At 52.9% G+C, this 21796-nt stretch overlaps 1 protein-coding gene across 1 annotated transcript in view; it reads left to right on the top strand.

Moving 5' to 3' along the window:
• XXYLT1 (xyloside xylosyltransferase 1) overlaps positions 1–21796 on the top strand; it is a 156577-nt gene that overhangs the window by 9867 nt on the left and 124914 nt on the right. The window contains exon 2 of the mRNA XM_032869292.1: positions 17291–17438. Within this exon, the coding sequence (XP_032725183.1) occupies positions 17291–17438 (148 nt within the window). The remainder of the gene's footprint in view (positions 1–17290; positions 17439–21796) is intronic.

Here is a 21796-nt window from a genome sequence, read left to right as displayed (position 1 = left end):
CTTGTTCCTGCCAAGGGGCCCCCAGCGGGGCCCTGCCCACAGCCTCCCAGCTTCCCAGGGTGCATCCACCCAGCATTTGTGGGTCCTCCAGGAGAAGGGAGGCGGCCTGCCGCTTAAATAGGGGGGATCTGTGGCTAGAGCTGGGTGAAGGCAGAGCCGCCCCTGACGCCCACCAGACACTCCTGCAGAGACAGAGCCGCAGGTCCCCTGGCATGAGGTGGGAAGCTGGGGCAGTGGCCGAGAGGCAAGCTTGGTGGGTAGAGGTGCAGTGCCCCCCTCTTGGTGGGCAGTCACTGTGGCCGTGTTGCTTGACGCCAGGTGCGGGGCTTCTTACTGTTGGCAGTGCAGTGCACCCAGCCCTGTTGTAGGTGCCTGTTTGGACACAAAGCCAGCTGTTCACTTAACGTGCTTTAATTAAAGCCATTTGTTTTCTTTCTTGGGGTGATTACTCTTAAGCAGCTCCAAGAAAGTGATCCTCCTGCTGGTGGGACTGAATGTCAGGGAGGCCTTGCCCTGCTGGCCAGCCTGGGAGCACACTTTTCCTCTCTGGCCTCTTTCCTCTCCTCCCTGGAGCTCACTACCCCTTCTGCCCCCGCAGAGTCTGTACTGTGCCAGCCAGGGCAGGAGCACAGGGCTTGGAGCCCCAGGCCTGGGACTCAAGTGCTGTCCGGAGTCTTTGGGAGCAGTGGGGCCCTGGGTATAATCCCTGGACCTCTTTCCCCTTCCCCGAGATCTCAAGGGTGGCTAGGAGATAAAATGGGGCAGCTTGGGGCCTAACCTGTGGCAGCTGATGGGCTGATAAATGGCGGCTTTCCCTCCTGGTACCTGAGTAGGTGTGTTGGGAGGAGGGACTCGTTGCTCATCATCTGAGAAAGCACAGTGCTTACTGATTCAGTTGGACGGCAGGAGAGCTGGCTTGCAGAGCTGTGTTCTGCCCAGGTTGGCTTCATGATGTCTTCGTCTTTTGGGGCTGCTCTGACAAACTACCACAGACTGGGTGGCTTGTGAACAACAGGTATTTCTCACAGCTGTGGAGGCTGGAAGTCCAAGACCAGGGTGCCGCAAAGGCCTTTTCCTGGGTTGTGGACTGCCAGTTTCCTGCTGTGCGCTCACTTGGGGTCTCCTAGAAGGGCTCTAATCCCATTCATGAGGGCTCCACCCTTGTGACCTATTCACTTCCCATAGGCCTCACATTGGGCATTAGGCTTTCAGCATCTGGATTTGGGTGGGGTGGCGGGGGTGGGGAGGAGATAAACATTTGACTATAGCACAGGGAGACCTCATGTTCTTTTGAGTCTTCCTGAGTTCCCCAGACTACAGTGTTCTCTCCTCTGAGCCTCCCCTCCAACTCCCCAACCCCTCTTAGCAATGCAGTGTGTACCCCTTGGAAAGCTCTGGATACTGGCCTCATTTGGTACTTAGTTATGCCCATGCTTTCTCTTTTCTGTGAGGAGGATGAAGCCCCAGTCTTCATCTCTCCCTTCCCCAGTGTGCCGAGCACATGTCTGCTTTGAGCAGAGGCTCAGCAAATGCCTGCTTGATTTGGCCTGCCTTTTGGAGTGTGTGCTATTGTTTCCATTAGGATGGTGAAGCTGGGGTCTGTGCTTTATAGTCTTTGTGTAGGCAACATGGATGATCCTGCTGCGCCTTCTGGGGAGTGGAGCCCTCTCTCTGAAACGTCCTTTCTAGAAGGTCCAATTCTAGAAATTTCTAGAAGATTCCAATTCAAACTTGTTCATAGTAAACTGTGAGCATTTTTTAGGTTTGTTTGTCTCTTCTTAATGGTGTTCGATTTGTTTTCTTGGTCTGATCGCAACAGTAATTATTCATAAAGTTTCTCAGAATTTTGTCAGGTATAAACTGTATATGATTTTTAAAAACCAGGCTACTGGGGAGACCCACATATCCCTAGGGCTTGCTCATATCCCTCGTTCCCACCCATCCCTCTTTGCAGGGTCCTGGGCCTTACCCACTGTGGCTTGTACATCATTGAGTGTTGTGAGGGGCCTTGCTCTTGCCAGATCATCATGGCCGTCTTGGATGCAGGTTCTGGGAAACCTGCCCCTTGATGGTCAGGTTCCTTGAGTCCTGGTCACTGTGGGAGTCTGAGGGGCTTCATGGGCTTTGGCAGATGCACAAGTGGATTGTTGCACAAGTGTGCAGGCTTTTCAAAAGCCTGCACAAGGTGAGGCGTAATGCAGGCTCTGCTCAGGATGTCCCAGGCCACCTGCTCTGGGGAAGGGGGCAGGAAGACCCAGGGCAGGGGATTCTAGGTGTGCCTGAGCCCAGCTTTGTGAAGGTAGCGGTTCTGTCTGCGGCAGTCAGGGAACTTTGGGGAGGTGCATGCATTGTAAATTGGTAGGGTGGGACCCTCCCAATCTTTCAGAGTGGGGAACTGAGGCAGCTGGGGCAACAGACTGGCTTGCCTCCTGTACCTGGAGGGAGAGTCGTGACCAGAAGGAGAGGGCGCCATCTGGCTGAGTGAGTGCTTTGCTCTCTGGCTGGTTGGCAGCGGTCAGATAGAGCCTGGGCAATCAGGACTCCAGAAGAGTTGGAGGGAGCCCCAGAGCCCATGCTGGCTGGGCTGTGTCAGGGAGGGGCCACTTCTCCCAGCACTCTGCCTTACTGTGCTGCTTGGACTTTGGGTATGCTGCCGGCCATTCATGCCCCTGGGACTTTGCTCATTACTTCCTATCCTGGAGCACCCATCCCTCCCTTCTTTATGGGCTTCACATTTTACTCTTCAAGATTACGTTCTAGTAGGGGCACCTGAGTGGCTAAGTGGCTTAAAGCCTCTGCCTTCGCCTCAGGTCATGATCCCAGAGTCCTGGGATCGAGCCCCGCATCGGGCTCTCTGCTTAGCAGGGAACCTGCTTCCTCCTCTCTCTCCTGCCTGCCTCTCTGACTACTTGTGATCTCTGTCTATCAAATTAAAAAAAAACAACAACCCCCTCCCCCCCCAAAACACAAAAGATTACGTTCCAGTAGATGCCGGCTGTGGGGGAAGGAAGCCATCCCTGACTGCATCCCTGCCCATCTCTGGGTTCGCCCTTCTCCTCTGAGTCTGGCTGTACTGAAATTGGGCCCTCTGTCAGCTCCTGGAAGGCCAGGCTGTGTCGTCTTCCATTCTGTGTTTCCAGGATGTAGTATAGCCCAGGGCCCTGGGTAGAATAAGACTGCACCAGTTTGTTGAGCTGGAGAAGGTGTTTGCCAGCTCAAGCCAGCGTAAGTGGGCCGTACGGTGTACTTGCCCCCTCGGGATGCTTCTCCTGGGGCTTTTGGGAAGGCCTCCAGGCATCCGTTTTCCTCGCCCGACATCCCATGAGCATGCTCTGACACGTGTGGGATGTGGCTGGCCAACACAGTGAGTCCTTGGCCACTGATGGAGGTCTCTTGATTTAAAGAAGACTTCCTTGTGCCTCTGCCCTGGGCTTGGAGTGTGGAGTCACGCAAGCCCTCTCAGACGCTTACATTGACCTTGCTGTTGGTGATAGTAGCTGTTGCCACCATGTGAGTGATAGGCACCATGCTACATTCTACCTTCCCTCTCTGATTGAATCCTCAGAGCCACCAGCCCTGTGAGGGGGCATGTATTCTCTCCTGGGAAGAGGCTTCATGGATGAGGCCCCTGAGCCCAGACCACATTTAGTAGCTTGCTCTAAAAGTGGCTGAGCAGTCTTCCGACTCCTAAGCCCTCTGCCTTCATGCCTGTGAGATCTGGCTCATTTTAGCCTCTCCACACGGGGAGTGCTCTGTGAGCGCTGGGACCGTGGAGGGCATGGTACCCCTGGGCCTGCTGCTCACTGGGGCCTCACATGCATGTCCTCTTCTCCTTGTCAGCAGCTCAAGGGCCGGATAGGTGGCCTGCGAAGAGCGGGGGAACCTCAAAGCCTGTGTGGGGCAGATCCCACTCCTCCTCCAGGTTGTGCCCCGTAGAACCAGCTGAGAGCCTCTATTAGTGTGTGGGTGTCTCAGGACCCTGCTGTTTGGAACCCCACCTCCTGGGCTTGGCAGTGAGGCAGAGGAGGTCAGCCTCGGAGAGAAATGGAAAGGTTGTGTAGTCCTGTCCCTTTCTCTTACCTGTAAGGAGACTGCAGCCAGAGAGGCCAAGCGACTTGCTCAAGGCCCCTCTGCTAGGCTGGCGGATGAAGGGTCTGGAAGTCAGGTCTCCTGCCTCTCTGCCATCTCCCTGCCTACTTTTCCTTTGCCGGGGTTTCTGCAATGGGTTCTCGATTGTGCTGGTCTCTGTGTGCTTGTTTGAATTCGGTTTTTGTTCTACTCCTCCCCCACGTGGGACTACCCTGCACACGCCTGTGTTTTGTTTACCCTGAATGACTGTGCTTCACGCCCCGCGGAGGGGAGCCCCAGTGGAGCCCCCCCATCCCCCCACCGTTGAGGGGAGCCGGCCTCCTCCCGGGGCAGGCCCCAGGCCCCAGGGCCCAGGGCCCAGGGCCCAGGGCAGAGGCAGGAGGAATCCCACTGCTGTCTCCTGCCTGGGTCTGCGCCCCATCAGCTGCCCTCTGGCGGTGTTGATCAAGAGGATCTCTGGGTGTCGGGGAGTGGGCTCTCTGTCATGTGAGCTGAGCTACACCCCCCCCCCCCAACGCATGTACACACAGCAGGTCCTCAGGATACTGCATTTTCTGCTGCTTTGCAGCCCAGCTTACTTTTAAGGGGCTGCTCACATGCCCTATCTGGAGGGCCCACTCTCTCTGAAGACCTGTTGCCTTTATGGGTTTTCTGATGCCTCTGCGATCCCCAGCTCTGTGTGCAGTGGTGGCGAAGCTGCCAGATGTGGGGGGGCCCTCAAGGGTACAGTCTGTGTCTGACCGCCCGCCCCCGCACTGCAGCCTAGTGTGGGGCTGGCATGTGTCTCCTGAGGGAGTATGGTGCTGACTCCTGATGGGTCTGGGTTGGGCTGCAGCTCTGCCTAATCCTGCCTGGAGTTGGTGGGTAGTTGTTGGCCTTCTCTGAACTCCTTCCTTATCTGCTGAAGAGACAGAGGAGTATCACCCCCCTCGAAACCTTGTCGTGGGGATGAAATTAAATGGATTAATGTTTCTAAAAGTCCCATTTGTGCCTAGCACATGCTAGACGTCTGCTCTGGACCTTGGCCATGGCTGCCCTGTTCCCCATAAATACTGTCCAGATCCAGCAGCCAGACCCTGCCCGGATCCCCCGTGCCATCTCAGCGGCCAGCCCTGCTGGTCTGCACCCGTTCCTCAGGTGTCACAGGCCAGATCCTGCTACAGGCAGCCATGCTCGGGTTCGCTGTTTGGATGCTCAGGCTTGTCTTATAAAAGGGCGAGTTTGGCTCAGAGATCCCCTGGCCTCTGTAGTTTATTATATCCTGTGTACATGCCAGGTGAGAGCGAGATGGTGACTGAGCCCGGTGGGGTTAGGCCCTGTTGTCCTCAGTTTCCTCCTAGTGGAAAAGGAACAAAATTCCAGCTCAAGAGAATGAGTCCTGGAGAGGAGGGAATGACTTGGAAATAACCGCATTCGGGAAGCAGATCTGTACCCTCTGGTTGTTCTTTTGGCTGCTGACTGCCTGCTTTAAGGTAAATGTAACCTGTGGTCAGAGGAGTGGAGTTTAACCCAGATAAGCTCAGAGTAACCTTTGGTCCTGGTCCCTGGGGAGGGGGTCAGGGCCCTGGTGAACTGGCTTGCCTCAGTCTGCCACTGCTGACTGAGTCTGCGTCATAGCTGGCATCTCAGGTCCCTGATTGCCCACTCGGGGTCTGGCTGTGCCTGCAGAGGTGCTGATGGCCGGGGCCGGTGACTGCCCTCTGGGAACAGAGCCACAGAGTGCCCAGCCTCAGGGTCCTCAGGGTCCCCTGGTCACCCTGCAGTCTCCCATGGAGTCTGTACGCTGTGAGCTGATGGCAGGCGCCACTGGGACTTGGCTGACATCATCATTTCTAAGTGTCCCAGTTTAAAACTCAACTTAGCTGGAGGCTCCCTTCCTCAGTGCAGAGCAAACAGCTGAAGAGTTAATTGAGATTAGTGAATGTATTTGCTGAGGACATTCAGATGTTTATGGAGGTTGATTCCATTCGCTTGTCTGCTCCTCAGACTCACGGAGTGGCTTTTGCTTTGATCAGAAACGTGCACAACTTGAGATGTATGAATCTGGCTTGCTCTGGGGGCTGCTGGCCTGGGAGAGCGAAGGCGACGTGAGAACATTCCTCTTTCCTTAAAGCAGATGTGCAGAAGCCCTGTCTTGGGCAGCTGGCCCTGGGGAATGACCTAAGTCCCCGCTGCTTAACCTCTTGGTTTCTGGAGCCACTGACCCCTGAGCCCTTTCCTGTGACACGTGCAGCATCTGGAATGGACTTACATAAATCTCTGAGGGGTTGGTTCTAGTGTGGAAGTATGGGAGGGGATTCTCATTGCCCCAGGAGAGCCTCCCGTGGGAGCAGGGAGTGGAGAGCTGGAGAGCCTGCCCACACCTGTTTCTGGGAGAGCGGGAAACTGGGTGTCCAAGGCTAAGTAGCGTGTTCCTTGGAGCCTCGCCCACTGCGGACATACCTGGGGTGCACCCAGGGCATTTGGTCGTGTGTCTTGTGTGAGACCCACCTGTGGGGTTGCAGCGTGAGGACGTTTTCCCATCTTTCTGCCTCGATTCGTGCTTATGGCTTGTATGGTTGTGTTGTTGATTATTGTCTGATTTCTTTGTAAGCTGTCCTGGGAGTTTCTGATTTTTTCACACTCTAAATAAGCCACAGAGAACATCTGTGTGTGTGTGTGTGTGTGTGTGTTTTCCTTCTTTTTCATCTTTCCCTGAACTCTTCCTTGAGTCTTCGCAAGGAACATGTCACAGTTGCAAGTGGTCTGATGCCCATAAATTAGATCTGAAAATCAGGACCTAGCAGTAGCACTCCTTGGGTGTCCACTCTCTTGGCTTTCTATTATACACTTTTTCAGCTAATTTACATTGCACAACCCAGCTTTATCTCCTCTTAGTATTCTATTTTATTTTTTTAGTATTTTATTTTATTTATTTATTTTTAAGGGGTTTATTTATTTATTTGAAAGAGAGAGAGAACATGAGCATGGGGTAGGGACAGAGGGAGAGGGAAAAGCAGATTCCCCACTGAGCAGGGAGCCCACCATGGGGCTCGATCCCATGGCCCTGAGATCATGACCCGATCTGAAACCAAGAGTCAGACACTTAACTGACTAAGCCACTGGGGGGTCCTTTAAACAGTAATTAAAATACTCTAATTTTATATGTGTGTGTGTATATATATATATATATATATATATTTATAAATATAATTTTGATACTTCTTTTCACTCAACCTATGGTTTTGGGGGTATATCCAAGTTGATACATGGGGGTCTTGTTTGCTCACTTTGACTGCTATGCAGGATTTCATGATGGGCAGAACTGTTTATCCATTTTTCCACTAGAGCTGGCTGTGTGGTTCCCTTTTTGTCTCCCAAACATCGCTGCCATGAGCATCAGGCGTGCGTCTGCGTGCACACGTGTGCTGAGTTCCTCCCAAGCGCACACCCAGACAGGCATTTCCTGGCCCAGGAGTCCGTGTGTCTCCCTGAGGTGCTGGAAGTCTTGTCCGTGAGGTGCTCCTGCCGCCCGCTCCCTGTCCTCCCAAGCACTTGGCGTGCAGGTTCCCTTTTCTTGAGGCGGGTCCTCCTGCCTTGGAGTCAGGAGGTAGAAACCTGAGGGCCACCTGGAGAATAGGATAGGAGGGAAACTTCCAGGGCAGACCTGAGTGTTCCTTTGTGCCCCCCAAGCTTTCTGGCCGTGTGGAGACTTGGATCAGTCTCCCCGGTGTTTCAGAACCTCAGTAGCTGAGAGCAGAGAGGAGGGTGCCTCCAGCTAGAGGTGGACTGGTCTTTCCCTGAGTTCTGCCTCCACTGCCGCAGAGCTGTCTGAGAGGGCACATGGCCTGGCTTTGGGGTGGCGACTTGCCCTGTAACCTGGGGAGAGCCTTTTCCCCTCACTAAGCCTCAGGTTCCCTGTCTGAAAGGGGAGGGTTGGTTCAGGGACCGTGTGAGTTCTTGGCTCCACATGTATCGTCTGTCCACTTGTACTTTTACAATTAGCAAACCCCATGTTCTTAGCCATGGGCCGCTAGGCCTGAGCCTTGAGCCGCTGTTGGGTCTGGGTGGGGGCCGGTGGGCTGCCTATCAGGGTGCTCCCTGATGACCGTTCTCTTCCCTGTGGTATGAATCCTTCTCCTCAGTGAAGTGGTCTGTGTTCTCATATAGTTTGAGGGAAGATCCTTGGATCCCAGGGGCTTAGGGGCAAAGTTGAGTAATGCTGACAGAGGGGAAGCAAAAGATTGCGGCTGGTCCTGTGGGAAACGTAAGAAAACCAGAACAAAGGATCACTGCTTTCTTTGCGGTGAGCATGTTTAAGGTCAATGTAGACTGAGCTACACTTAGCGGTGTGTCTAACAGGTGCCAGCACTGCCCCAGGACATTGATATGTGCTGGGTGTATCCATGAACAAAAGAGGTAGAACAGATCAAGTATCCTGCCTTTTTGGAGCTTATGTTGGGGCAGGAAGAGGATTAAATGAGCTAATAACATTTGTTTGCTTTGTTGCCTGGGACACCATGAAATAGGGGCTCAAAAAGGCTCGGTTTCATTTCATCTCTTTGTTGTTCCATGATAAGCAAATGAGGAAGTAGTACAGTGTCCTAGGAGGTGAGTAAGTTACCCAGTATGTTAGCAGGGTAAGAGGCCTCAGGAGTATGGGAAAGTCATGATAGTTAGTTGAGAGACAGGGACACTGTCACTAAGGATGTGGATTTTGAGCAGAGGCCCAAGGAGTGGAGTTGGCTGTGCAGGCCAGGGTGGGAGGTCGCCTGGCGTGTGCAGGGAACAGCAAGGCCTTGCAGGTGGTGGTGGGGGAATGGCTGGGGAGGCCCTGTGGAAGGACCCCAGACCCAGGCACGGCCCAGTGCCCACTGGTGATGGGAGGGGCTGCAGCTGTGTTTTGAGGGGAGAAGGATCACTCTGGCTGCTGTGTGGAGGACAGAATGAAGGTGAGGCCCATTCAGAGGCCAGCTTCCTGGCCCAGGAGAGAGGAAACTGTGGGGTGAGGAGGAAAGCTTTGGGACCGTCCAGGAGAAGGGTGCTTATTGGGTCAGGAGCCCAATGAGGGCTTTCTACACTAGACTTCATTCACACCCAGACTTGTGGCCTCTGGAGGGCTGGAAACATGTCACCCCCTTTCTCCCCCCCGGTAGTAGGGACTCTGCCCTCAGTGAGGGAATAACAGAAGAAAGGTGGAGTGCAATAGTCCCCAGTGACTGGCAGGTTGCTCGCATTCTAGAATCAAAAAGGCCTGGGCTCAGATCTGGGCCTTGGCTATCCAGCAGGTTACCTTGGACAGGTCACATCCCCTTTATGAAGGGCACAGTCATGATGAGGGTTGGATGAGCTCATGTTTGTCCACATGGCTTTCCCTGTGGTGCCATGATGCCCAGGTGCTGATGGCCGGCTGGGGGGGTTGGGCAGTGTGGTGTCCTGACGTGCCGGGGGGATTTGTGGCTTGAGGTTATGGGAGGGCCTGCTGGAGATGGCGCCCTGATGCCTGCCGGGGTGACCTTGGCGGGGGGAGGTGCAGCCCTCATGCTGCAGACACCTCCTGGCTGATGGGGCTGTGCTTGGCTTTTTTTTTTTTTTTTTTTAAGATTTTATTTATTTATTTGACAAAGAGACAGTGAGAGGGAACACAAGCAGGGGGAGTGGGAGAGGGAGAAGCAGGGAGCCTGACACGGGGCTCGATCCCAGGACCCCGAGATCATGACCTGAGCCAAAGGCAGATGCTTAACGACTGAGCCACCCAGGCAGCCCTGTGACTGGCATTTTAAACACATCATATCACCCCCAAAAGAGGTGATGGACATGAACAGTGTCTCCCAAGTGAGGTCATTTGACTGTTTCCTTCACGGTTTTTGCCCAAATCCCAAAACTGCCTGCAGCATTACCTACTTAATGGGTATTTTATACTGACTCTTCCTCTTCTTTAAATCATTTCCTTAGCCTCTCCTTAGGTACACTCTGCAAAATCATAGTGCTGAAGTATTTTTGCTAATTTTCTCGTATTTTACATATCAGAATCAGTCCATAAGTATTAGAGTGGTTGGTCTGTGTGCCTTTTAGAATTTTCTTTTGTACCCTGACCTCTTTACCTCCCCCACCCACCCTCCTCCGCCCTGCCATGGGTGTGTGCAACATCTTGGGGAGCACTGGACAAGGGGTTTCATGGAACCTAGGAGAGCCAGGAAATGGTGGAGGCCGTCCTGTGTCCTGGAGTCTGACTGGTCTGAGCTCAGAGGGTCCCATGGGTCCCTGCTTGGGCTCCAGCCATGTCCCAGTCCCAGTCCCAGTCCCAAAAAGCCCACAGGGGAGTGGGCCTCTCTGTGAGGAGAGGGAGTAGGGAGCAGAGGGGGTAGGGAGCTTGGGGCAGGCCCCCCCCACCAGAGGCCACTTCCTGTCTGCCAGGTTGAAGCCAGAACTGGTTAAGTGTGTCCCTCTGGGTGTCACTCCTGGTAAAACTGCAGTGTTTTTTGGGAGGTCATAGGTCGTGGGAGATTATAACAGATCAGGGAACCTGGTCAAGAAGGACCCGACTGATCTACAGTCAGCGGACTTCTGGGAGAGGAGAGAGACCAGACCATTGCTACTGAGGTTTCCAGGACAGTCCTGCTGCTGCTGTTCTCTCTTGGGCCTTTTTCCCATCCTTCCGCCACTTTCCTATTGTCTCATGCCTTCTCTTTATCTTCCGAGGTGGAAAACATTATGTTGTAGGCAATGGGCTTGTCCTGTCAAGAAATTTAACATTACATGTAAAAAGCCCAACCTCATCATTTGTAAAAGAGGCAAGTTAAGGAATGATAGTGACTGCTACGTAAGGGTTGTCTCAAAGAGCTCACTCAGTGTGTTCTTCAGTGAGTGCCCGACAAGGTGGGGAGAAGGTGGGGAATGGCTGAGGCATTTGCTTTTAAGAATGAGCATTCAGGGTTGAGAAGAGGGAGCTGGGACCCAGAGAACAGGGGTGAGTGGCATGGGAAATGGCCATGGGGCCATGAAGTTGGCTGCACCGTGCTGTAGAAATTATGGCTTTCTGCTTGTGGAGCCCCTCAGCTATGGCAAGCATATGTGGAAGGCCAGGAAGCCTGATGTCACCATTAGCTGGTCATGAACACGTCCAGAGTCCAGAAGAAAGCACTCACCTTTTTTTCTCCCCTTCCATTTTTCTTTTGGAGTCACCTTATGGTTCATTTCCAGTCAGCCTTGGAGGAGCATCTGGGCCACTCCCTCCGTCTCTCTCCACTGCTCTCCATGTGCTCCTCTTTTCTCAGACCCTTCTTTGCCTTCCAAGGACATAGCTCTCATAGCCTTTTTGTTACTTTTGTCATGTACACAGCCTCTCAACGTTGCCGTGCTAGTCAGATCTTCATCTTTGCACCTGCTGGAGGTGGGGAGGACAACACGGGACGAGGGGTGAGAAATGTTGGTGCCGTCACACCGGGCACACAGTCCTCTGTGTCCAGTTCCTCAGCCTGGGTTCTGCTCTCCTCCCGTCTTGGTGGCCTGTTCTAACTTGGGGCCTGTGCTCGATTCCTCTGTCGGGGGCTGTTAGTCAACAGAGAATCGAGGTTTGAAAGGAGTTAGGGTATACCTTTGCCATTTATTCTCTCTCCACTATAGGCAAGAAAATAAAACGTGGGGAGAACATGAGTGGGGAGAGAGGGTGGAGCTGGAGAGAATGATCTGGGTCACGTGTGAGAGTGTATGCTCCTCTACCCTCCATCCCCACCGGGGCACATCCCCACAGACCCTCCAGCTGCTCCTCAGGTGAAGGGGTTCTGGACCTTTTGCCACCGTGGTCTTCTCCTTTGGCCGTGCTGTGGAAGTTTGCCCACAGCCTTCCTGCAGTGATGTCCAGAGCTGAGCCCAGCCAGGACCCTGAGGCCATCTGACTGGTCCTGAGTCCAGCGGGACACTTCTTCGTATGTCTGAAGACCAGTAGAATCACTTGGGGGTGGTTTCTGAAAGAAGATTTCTGGACCCGCCTGCAAACTGACTCATGATGTCTAGAGCAAGGACCTAGGAGTCTGCATTTTTGTAGGACTCCCCAGCGACAGCCTTTGCGCTCTGGAGTTGGAGCGCGACTCCCCTCCTGACAGTGTGGCTGCAGCTTGCTGGTCCACGTGGTTCGGCCCTCAGTCACCTTCTGTGCGGGGGGCCTTTTCCAGAGCTGCTGGGCCTGTTTGACATGTCTTCCCTACCCTGGGCACATCGAGGTGTGGGAGAAATGGAATCTGCTGAAATGTTGGGCATCTTGTAGGAGTCCCAGAACATTAACTGCAGACCTGGTTTACTGGAAACTTCTGATAGTGCAGTAAGTGTGAGGTGGAGAGGAGGGTGGGGAGGGAACCAGACAAGATGTTTTGTAGCAGCTAGATTCCTTGTAGTATAGTGTAGTAAAGAACGGCTTTAGCTCTTGAGCTGTTAGTAAAGTGGGTCATGAGCATGGATGTTGGGAAATCCTTTGGGAATTAGATGGACAAGCCTCCTTTTTCCTCTTCAGCTGTTTGTGCTTTTGCTTGGCAAGATTAAATTACACCTAGGACATCTTGTAGAAGTGATGAAAGTCACATTAGGGAGGGATGGAAACAGGGCACCTGCAGCCCTGGGGGGTGAGTTTACCTGCCCCCTGGTGGACACTGGTGCTGGTGGCGGCTTGAGTCTGGATGTGGCTGAGAAGCCTTCCCACCCAGTGCTCCAGGCAGTCCCTTGGGGCAGGCGGACACCAGCCCCTGTCACCTCTTTCTTGGCTGCCAAGTCACCGTGTGACCTGCTTCCCCACAGGGCATGCCAAGTGATCAAGGAGTTTTCTCCACCAAGTTGAGCTAAGGCTTGGCATTGTTTTATGTCCTCAGTGAATGCTGAGGGGAGCTGGGGCCTGGCTCTTCAGGCCTGTCTGTGCCGGTGAGCCCAGGGCCAGGTTGGCAAAGACGTCTACCCCTGCCTGGCCCCAGACTCTGCCGTTCTGATTGGTGTGGTCTCCTCATATTGGAAGTGTCTAGAATGTGCTGTGCCTGGTGGATGTGGGGCAAGCTTCCCCTCTCCCCGCATCCCCACTTTGTCCTTTTCAAAAGAGGTAGGGCTTTCCAGAGTCTCTTGTACACACTGCTCTCTCAATTACACGTTTTATTTGAAACGCAAGGTACGGCTTGAGAACACCTTCGCCTGGAACAACCTCAGTCATTACTGAAGTGCTTCTAGAAGTCTCTTGACAGAATTAATTAAAAATAAAAGGAGGTGAAGAAATTTAACCCAGATTTAGTCATTATTCCTGGAGTTTTGATTTCATAATTACAAGTGTAGAATATTGATATAAGTGAGGCTTTAAAGATCACTAATGAAAGGAAGATAGTAAGTGGCCACAAATATGTAATTAGAGGCTGATGAGAAACAACGGCTTGATGATATGAACGTGGATTCTCCTCGGTGGTTGGGATACTATTTTCAATGACACCGTCTGACATAAATTCACAAGGAGCTGTATCGAGCATCTGAAATGGAGGACAAGGATGATGTGTTCCGGAAACCGGCTCTGGATGTTTCAGCTCGGGTTGATAAAGGCACTAATGGGGCACATGCACGCGCAACGTTCCAAAAGATACCATTTTGTAAGCTGTATGTGGGACAAATAGTCCTTTAATAGGATTTTAATATTGAGTATTTATATATAAATACATTCATGAAAGTTACAGATGGTGATTTGATTTTTTAATCTAAGTCCCCCCAAATTGTATAGACAAGTTTTGCAAACCCAACCATTGTCTTAGATCTTCTCATTGGCCAGTTGCCTTCCACAGGAGAGTTACTTTATATCCCTCCTGGTTTTCCAGGTTATGTGGTTATTCTTCCTGCAGCCCCTGAGGGTGGGATTTGAGAGTAGGGGGGAGGGGTGGGCGGGGTCACCTCTTCTCTGCCTTCCCCCCACCCTTTTTACCTTCCATCTCTCTTGCCTCACTGCCCCCTGCTGGGGACCAGACCCCAGGCTGGGGGCTTTCCAGTGTGCCCGACTCTGACCCTGCCCTTGGAAGGTCACGGTTTGCAAACTGGTTTTAGACATTGGGAGGCCTGGGTGTTTTGATTCATACTTGCAGTGTCTGTGGTTTGTTTCTTGCTATCGGTTCATGGAACATATTAATTTATCTTTAAGTAGATTTATTAAATGAAATATTCATGGGAGCGGGTGCTTCAGTGGGCAGCATTTGGAACAGTGTGCTGAGTACAGTTTGTCCTCCTAAATCTATTAATGCTGATAGGATGTCATTGTCTCCTGTGAAGCTGCGGGGTGAGCTGGGGGCCTAGGCAGGGGACTGAGCTGGCCGCTGGAAGCTGTCTCGCTCAGCTCGACTCTGGCAGGCTCTGTTCTGAGCAGTCCGTGTGTGTGTGTGTGTGTGTGTGTGTGTGTGTGTACGTATCCATTCTCTGTCTTCCTTTTTAATGAATACAGCAGCTTCCATTTCTGAGAGAGCCCTCTTGTCAGCTTCCAGCTTCTTGTCTAATTCCCGCTTGCAGCCACGGCTTGGAGGTGTAATGGGGCTCAGAGGGAAAAGCTGGCTTATAAGTGAAGACTGATCCGCGAGGAGAAGCGATTCAGGGGACTGAGGATGGGGACAGGGGGCAGAATGCTAATACTCAGGAATAAGCACAGCATGACAGTCCCTGAACTGGGCACTTTGTCTCCTGCTCCTGGGTGGTCCTAAAAGCCACAATTGGAGGTGGATGTTACCATTTCTGTATTTGAGGCTCAGGTTGGTTTAGTAACTTCATTACTAATTTAGTAAGTTCATTTAGTTCCACAGACCTCTGTGGAGGCCTGTCCCAGGGCCAGGGGCTGGGCACGGGGCACAGAGCCGCCATCGCATCAGGCCTTGGTGAAGGCCCCATCTAGCAGATACAGAAACAGGCTTGTGGAGGAGCCGGACAGGGAAGCGGAGCCTCCCTCTGTGTGCTGGAGGGTGCCGAGGAGGGTGTGACGAATTGTGGGAGGCTGAGTCCAGGGCCATCCGAGCCAGGCTGGGAGACTGGATAGGAGTTTACCAGACACGTGGGGGCTGGGAGGAGTTCCCTATGGTGCAAAGAGCAGGTCCAAACATACAAGGATCTAGGACAGGGTGGGGACGATGGCCTGGTTCAGTTCTGCTCAATCGCCAGAGGAGGGAGGGTGCTGGGTGCCCGAAGCCTTGCTGGGGAGTTTGGACTGTGACTGATGGCAGTGAGCCATTGGAGGTTTTGAAGCCAAGAAGAGGGAGAATGGAAGCTGGGTATTTGGACAGTTATTCGAGAGGCACTGCAGAGGCTGGTTTGGAGGGGATGGGGAGGAGGTGGGAAACCTAGGACTTGGGGTGCTCAGGCAGCCAGGAAGTCACCGGGGTGAGGTGAGGGGAGCATGGGGGGTCTAGGAGGTAAAAGGCATAATTTGGCATCTGTATTGAGGAATACCAGAACTGGTTGAGAAGTCATGAAAAAGAAAACATCAAAGAAAGGAGTCAGGAAAAGGATAAAGGGAAGTAGCTCATTAGAGAAACGTGAATACATTTGAAAAAGACAAAGAGTTACAAGAACGAGGACCCTAACACAATTGAAAAGTTTCTCCAAGTGTAGTGGTGTTTCTGAAATCTAAGCAGATGGAAAGGGAAAAGCAAACACTTAAGTGAGGGAAGACAAAAATAGGTTTGCTGCCAAAAGCAGAACCTAAAGTCGGGAGAAGCGGACGGGGCAGTGGGCCCCCACTGCGGGGCCGGGAGAGCTGGTTCTACTGGGGACCTGATGGCTGAAGGCTCTGGGGGCACAGTCTGAGTGGGAGATGTGCTGAGACGGACGAGGAAAGGACAGAGGTAGATGGGAGGCTGGCTCCTACCTGCTTGAGGATCTCGGGGCCCTGCCCACACGGGGCTTTCCTACAGCCGGCAGAGCCCCTGTGACCAGGTGAGCAAGCCAGTCAGGGGAGCCGCAGGGCCTCTCCCTTCACTCTTGCTGTCCTGGAGTCCCCATGGTGAGGGCTGAGCAGCACACGGCCTCCTCGCAGGCTTGTCCTGTCCTGTGAGCTGCCAGGGAAGAAGGGAAGTTGAGGGGGTCATCAGCAGATCTCTTGTGAGGGCTGAGGTTGGAGGAGGATGAACATCTAGCCTTCGGGCCTGGGCTGTATATACTGAGTGCCTCTGGTGTGCAGTGAAGTGTTTTAGGTGTCGGGGGTGGGGCGCACGGAGCAACAGAGAAAATTCGCAAGACCTACGGGAACACAGTGCATGGAAATTTGGTAGCTGCACAGGGGATGAATTCAAAACTGGGGATAACGTCAAACCAGGAAAACCAGCTCTCTATATAGAGTCCTGTTAGTCATCTTACCCATTCTATTTGCCGCTTATGCTGCTTGGGGTTGCTGTTAAGAAAGAGGATGCGTTTATACCTGAAAGAGCGCGGACTTGGAATCTAGAGACCAGGGTTCAAGTTCTGGCCCTGCTGCTCAGTAGCTTTGTGACCTTGGAAAAGCATAACCTCTTTGAGCATCTGCTTTCTCACTTGTAATTGTGATAACTGATAATCATAATAGAGCTCTGCGAGGGACGGCTGGCTCACTGAAGTCCCAAGTTGTCATGGGTATCCATGTGTGGGAAAGCGTTTCATACCGTGCAGTGCTCTGTTCAGTAGCTGCTGACCTTCCTAGATCCTAATTGCTTTGCAGGAAGTGGTGCCTGGTTAGTCGTCTCGCTCTCACAGCATCTCCAGAGTGTCTGGGGCCCTCAGGACATGCTGGTGGAATTGTTGCATGAGTCCGCTGTGACACTCTGTGTTCCACGGCCATCTTCTGGGGGTCCTCTCCCTGTCCACACTGGTGGACGGGAAGGTGGGGCATTGGACACATGGAGTGGCCCCTGGGAGTGGCGATGCCTGGCCAGCACCAGCCGCCCGGCCTGAATCTCAGTGCCAGACATTGGCATGTGGCTTCAGTTTCCAGGTGGCCTGGTTTGGAGTTCAGAAGCAGAAAGCAGACTGGGGAGGGCTCCCACACCTCTTCCACTGTGCGCACCCCCGACATGCATGGGGACACAGCTCTCACCCACGGGGCCCTGTCCTTACAGGCAAGCCTTAGCCGACTCCCTGTGGTTCCTCATTTCCATAGCTCCAGCCTGGGCCGTGCTACCCGTGGCCCTGGAGGGGCGTATGCTGGGGGTCTCCGTGGGTCTGCTCACTCCTGCGGTTTCCTCGTGTCCTGCTGCAGGTTGTCTTCCACGACGTGGGTGTGCTGACGGACAAGCTCTTCCCAGTGGTGGAGGCCATGCAGAAGCACTTCAGTGCTGGCTCGGGGACCTACTACAGCGACTCCATCTTCTTCCTCTCGGTCGCCATGCACCAGATTATGCCCAAAGGTAACCTGGACGCAGGCCCCTAGCCCTGGTTTCGGACTTTCGTGTCTCTTCCCCTGGCTCCAAAGCGGCTGGTGCCCTGAATCAGGGAGAAGAGCTCCACTGAGACACGAGGGAGAGGGCCAGTTACAGCCTTTGTGTCATAGCTCTCTGCCCAAAGACTCAAGGACATGGCCCTGGGGGGCACAGCTGCTGTGCCCCACTCACGAGGACAGTGGGACTTGTGCAGTGTGCTGTCCCCAGACTCAAGCAGGGCATCTGGGCTCCAGGCTTGACCTAGCGCCTGCACACACCCCAACCCCCAGGACTCAGTTTGCTCATCTATCTGTAAAGTGGCAGGTTAGGCTAGGGGAATTTCCGTTCAGATCTGTGATCCCATTCTATAGTTTGTACCTGGACTTATCTGACTTTAAGATATCCAATCTACATGTGAGAGGTGCAAATTAGAACTCAGAGGTTTTTTTTTTTTTTTTTTTTTTAAAGATTTTAAAAATTTATTTGACACAGAGAGAGAGAGAGAGAGAGAGAGAGAGCGCGAGAGAGGGAATATAAGCAGGGAGAGTGGGAGAGGGAGAAGCAGGCTTCCCGCTGAGCAGAGAGCCCCATGCGGGAGGGACCTCAATCCCAGGACCCTGATTATGACCTGAGCTGAAGGCAGACGCTTAATGACTGAGCTACCCAGGTGTGCCATAACTCAGAATTTTCTGAAACTTTGATGCACAACCAGAGGATTTTCTGGGCTTTGGTCCTTCTGGGCCAGAAGAGATTGATTGTCTGGTCCATGATAGGTCAGACTTGTGTGGAAATGCTGGCAAGTCTGGTCATCCTTGGATTAGAACCCTTGGAGGTTTCTTGTTAGTGGGGTGTCCCAAGCTGCTGGGTTCTCTTCCTCCTAGCTATCCTTGATTAATTCTGGGGGGCTGGATATTCCTCCCAGTTTCAGGCCATGGTGAACCATGACCTGAGCCTTTTAGGGGTGTGGAGAGGAGTTCGGGGCTCTTGGGGTAGCTGGGACCTGAACTGTGACTGTTTTGGGGTTTCCAACAGTCAGACCAGGAAGAACCTGATCCCCCAGGGGACAGCTAGGCCATTTGGAGGAGACCTGCTGCTCCAGCCCAGCAGACCAGAAGTGAAAGAGAGGTCAGGAGCCCCGGTGTTGGAAGGGGCCTGTTAGCTGGGAATTCAGGTTGAACTGGGTTCCCCTTGGCAGTATGGTGTCCCTGGACGCCACAGGGAATGTTAGCCTGTGCGCTGTGGCTGCGACTCTGTCTCTGCGAGGCAAGTCCCCGAACCATGGAGGCCTCTGAATATTCTCTTGCTGGAAGGCCAGGGCTCAGGGAGATTTGCTGAGCAGGGCGGGGTCTGAAGGAGAGAGGGCGGCGCGGGGGAAGAGCTAGCATTTGTGCAGTCTGTGAGTTCACCGATTCTGCCCCCAGCGCTGTGCCGTCATAGCTGGGAGACCGAGGGGTGGGCTTGGCCAGGGTCAGACAGCCCTTTAAGCGGCAGGGCTGGGATTTGGGCCCCAGTCAGACTGAGTTGGAGGCCCGCTTCTCTAAACAGCAGCTGCTCTGTCCCCTCCAGAGTGCCGCGAGTGGTCCCTCTGGGTAGGACTGGCGCTGGTACCATGGGGAATGCAGATGGAAGGAGGGTGTTCCTGCTGTCCTGGGTTCTAGGGGGAGGCAGACATGGTGCTAGTCCCAGCCCTGCTACTAACCACTTGTGTGCCTTTGCTGAGCCACTTAGCCTCTCCAGGCCTCAGTTTCCCCACCTACCAAATGAGAAGCTGAAGGGTGCTGATCTAGTGAGCTATTTGGCTTGTATTTGGAAGAGCCCCGGCCTACAGGAATCCCCCTGTGGGTTTTGGCGGTCCTGGGGAGCTGAGGGAAGAGGGGTTCTACCTTTATTCTACCCCTTGCTCCTACCCCTCCCCCGCATCCAGCAGTCCTTCCTGATTACTGCATGGATGAAGCTTTGAAACAGGATTCTATGTGGTCAGAGGACTCCATGATTAAACTCATTTGAAGCATCTTGGTGAGAGGGGCCTTCAGGATCCGGCCAGTCTTGTCCTGCATGCATGATTAGTTCAGCGAAATGCTGTGAGGGAAGGACCCATGAGGGACAGCAGGAGATCTGGGAGGAGCTGTGCCCGACTTCCCCTCACTGCCTCCCTTCCCTCCCTCCTCCCTCATCAGCTGGTAGGTCACTTCCCAGCATGGGCTAAACTCCAGGCCAGGCCATGCTTTGGGGCCCCCAGAGGGAGGGGAAACACAGCTCCCTGGGGCTGGTGAAGGCAGAGAAGCTGGCTGTGCCTCGCAGCGCCAGGGGGAACCAGGCAGATGACGAGAGTTAGGGAGCCCCCAGACTGCCGTCCCTCTGCTCTCTGCCCTGCCTTGAAGCCTGGTCTTATCCCCGGGAGGGGTGGGCAGTGCCTGCTGGGATGAGGCTGTGGCCAGAGCTTTGCTGTCTTTGCAGTAGATCAGATGCTGGTGTCCCTCCAAGTGCGGTTCATGCCCCTGAGGGGCCTGTGTCCTGTGGGGAAGGAGGGGAGGTGCACAAACACTGAATCCTCTCTTGGGTTCTTCAGGCAAATGACAGTGTGTTGTGCCCAAAGTCCACTTCCTATGAAGAGAGTTCCTGAGAGTTACTAAAATCTGACGGCCATAACACAAAGCCAGCAGTCCTGGAGTTCCTGTGGGGCTGGGTGTCTCTGCTGAGCGGTCTGGCCGCCACACAGCACTTGGCAGCCTGAGAAACTCCTACCGGCCAGGTCCTTTGGCACATCCTGTGAGGTTTGGAAGGATGCTTTGTTTTCATGCACCCTTCATGCTGCCTTGAGTCTGTCCTGGCTCTTTACTTTTTGGTATTCTTTTTTTTTTTTTTTTTTTTTTAAATCTTAGAAATCAGTGTTTTGTGCTTTGTTGACGGTTTTGTCCTTGTACAATTGGTGTGTTTTTGCTATTTTAGTTATTTTGTTTCTTTCACAGAGTTCTTCTTTCTGTAGGAAAGTGAGAAGGGAGTGGGGTGGGTCACAAGTCCTTGGTCCCACCCAGGTAGGCTGGGTCAGAACAGCTTACATTCTGCCGAGTTACATCTCAGGAGGTCCTGTCTGATGCTTGCCGCAGACATCCCAGTTAGTTCTCTGTGTGCAAGCCTGTCCTCTCCACCCACTCTTGGAGCAGTGGGCTCACCCTTCTGCACCTGAACCACCCTGAAGATATGTTTACTTATTCTATCTTATTTTATTTTAAGACTTTATTTATTCGAGAGTGACAGAGCAAGTGTGAGCATGAGTGAGAGAAAGCACAGGCAGGCGCAGAGGGAGAGGGAGAAGCAGGCTCCCCACTGAGCAGAGAGCCTGATGTGGGGGCTCAATCCCGGGACCCTGGGATCATGACATGAGCTGAAGGCAGATGCTTAACTGACTGAGCCACCCAGGCCCCCTATTTACTTATTCTATTTTAAATGTAACCTTCATAAAAGAATATCTGAAAACTACATAAGAATAGAAAAAGTTATCCTTCTACTACTACATAAACACGAACTCCTTCGTTACCTCCTAATACGTTCCCAGCATATAGCTTTTTAAAAACTTAGATGAAGTAAGACTTATGCCATGTATTAAAACATTCTCTGTCTTTCCGTGCATATCACAATATGAACTTGGACATTAAGCTCAAAGGATGAAAGAAATGGTGCAAGGAAAGCCATGTCATGACATTCTCAATTAATGTGACTCATCACCATTTTCTGTGTGGTCACAGTCTTGGAAAATTTTCTGAATGCTTCCATCAAGTAGATGAACCCCAGTTCACTTTATCATTTCCCTGTTCTCAGTTACCTGGCACTTTGTGGGGTTTTTTTGTTTTTTGTTTTGTTTTGTTTTGTTTTACAGTCATAAATTATACTGTGATTAATATCCAAATATATAAATATAATTTTCTCTAATTAGGATTTTTTCCTTATGGTAACTCCCCATGGCTGGGTTCACTGGGCCAGAGGTGGTCCTTACAAAGCCATCCTGTGTCAGTTGCCCCCTGTCCCTGGGTCACCAGCCTGCACATGAGAGGGTCTGCACGATTTTCTCTGCTCACTGCTGTTGGCCTCTCAGGGGGACCTCCGGCAGCCACATACAAGTGTCAGCACAGTTCCTGTCCCCTCGCCAAGGCAGGAAGCAAGGAGCTGAAATCGGGGCACTGCTCTAAGTCAGAAGGCATGCTGGGCCTCCTGGCCTGGTTCTGGTGATCTGTCCCATGCTCATTCTGACAGCCAGACCTGCGGGGCTAGCCTCCCACACCCATGTAGCCCCGCAAAGCTTACAAAACCTGGTTTCCTCTCTCCTCATCTTGGCTCCTTGCTGCAGC

This window comes from Lontra canadensis, unplaced genomic scaffold, assembly GCF_010015895.1.
Source record: "Lontra canadensis isolate GAN:19392208 unplaced genomic scaffold, GSC_riverotter_1.0 scaffold38, whole genome shotgun sequence".
NCBI lineage: Eukaryota > Metazoa > Chordata > Mammalia > Carnivora > Mustelidae > Lontra > Lontra canadensis.
Note: the sequence above shows the minus strand (reverse complement) of the source record. Positions and strands in the feature narration are given on the sequence as shown.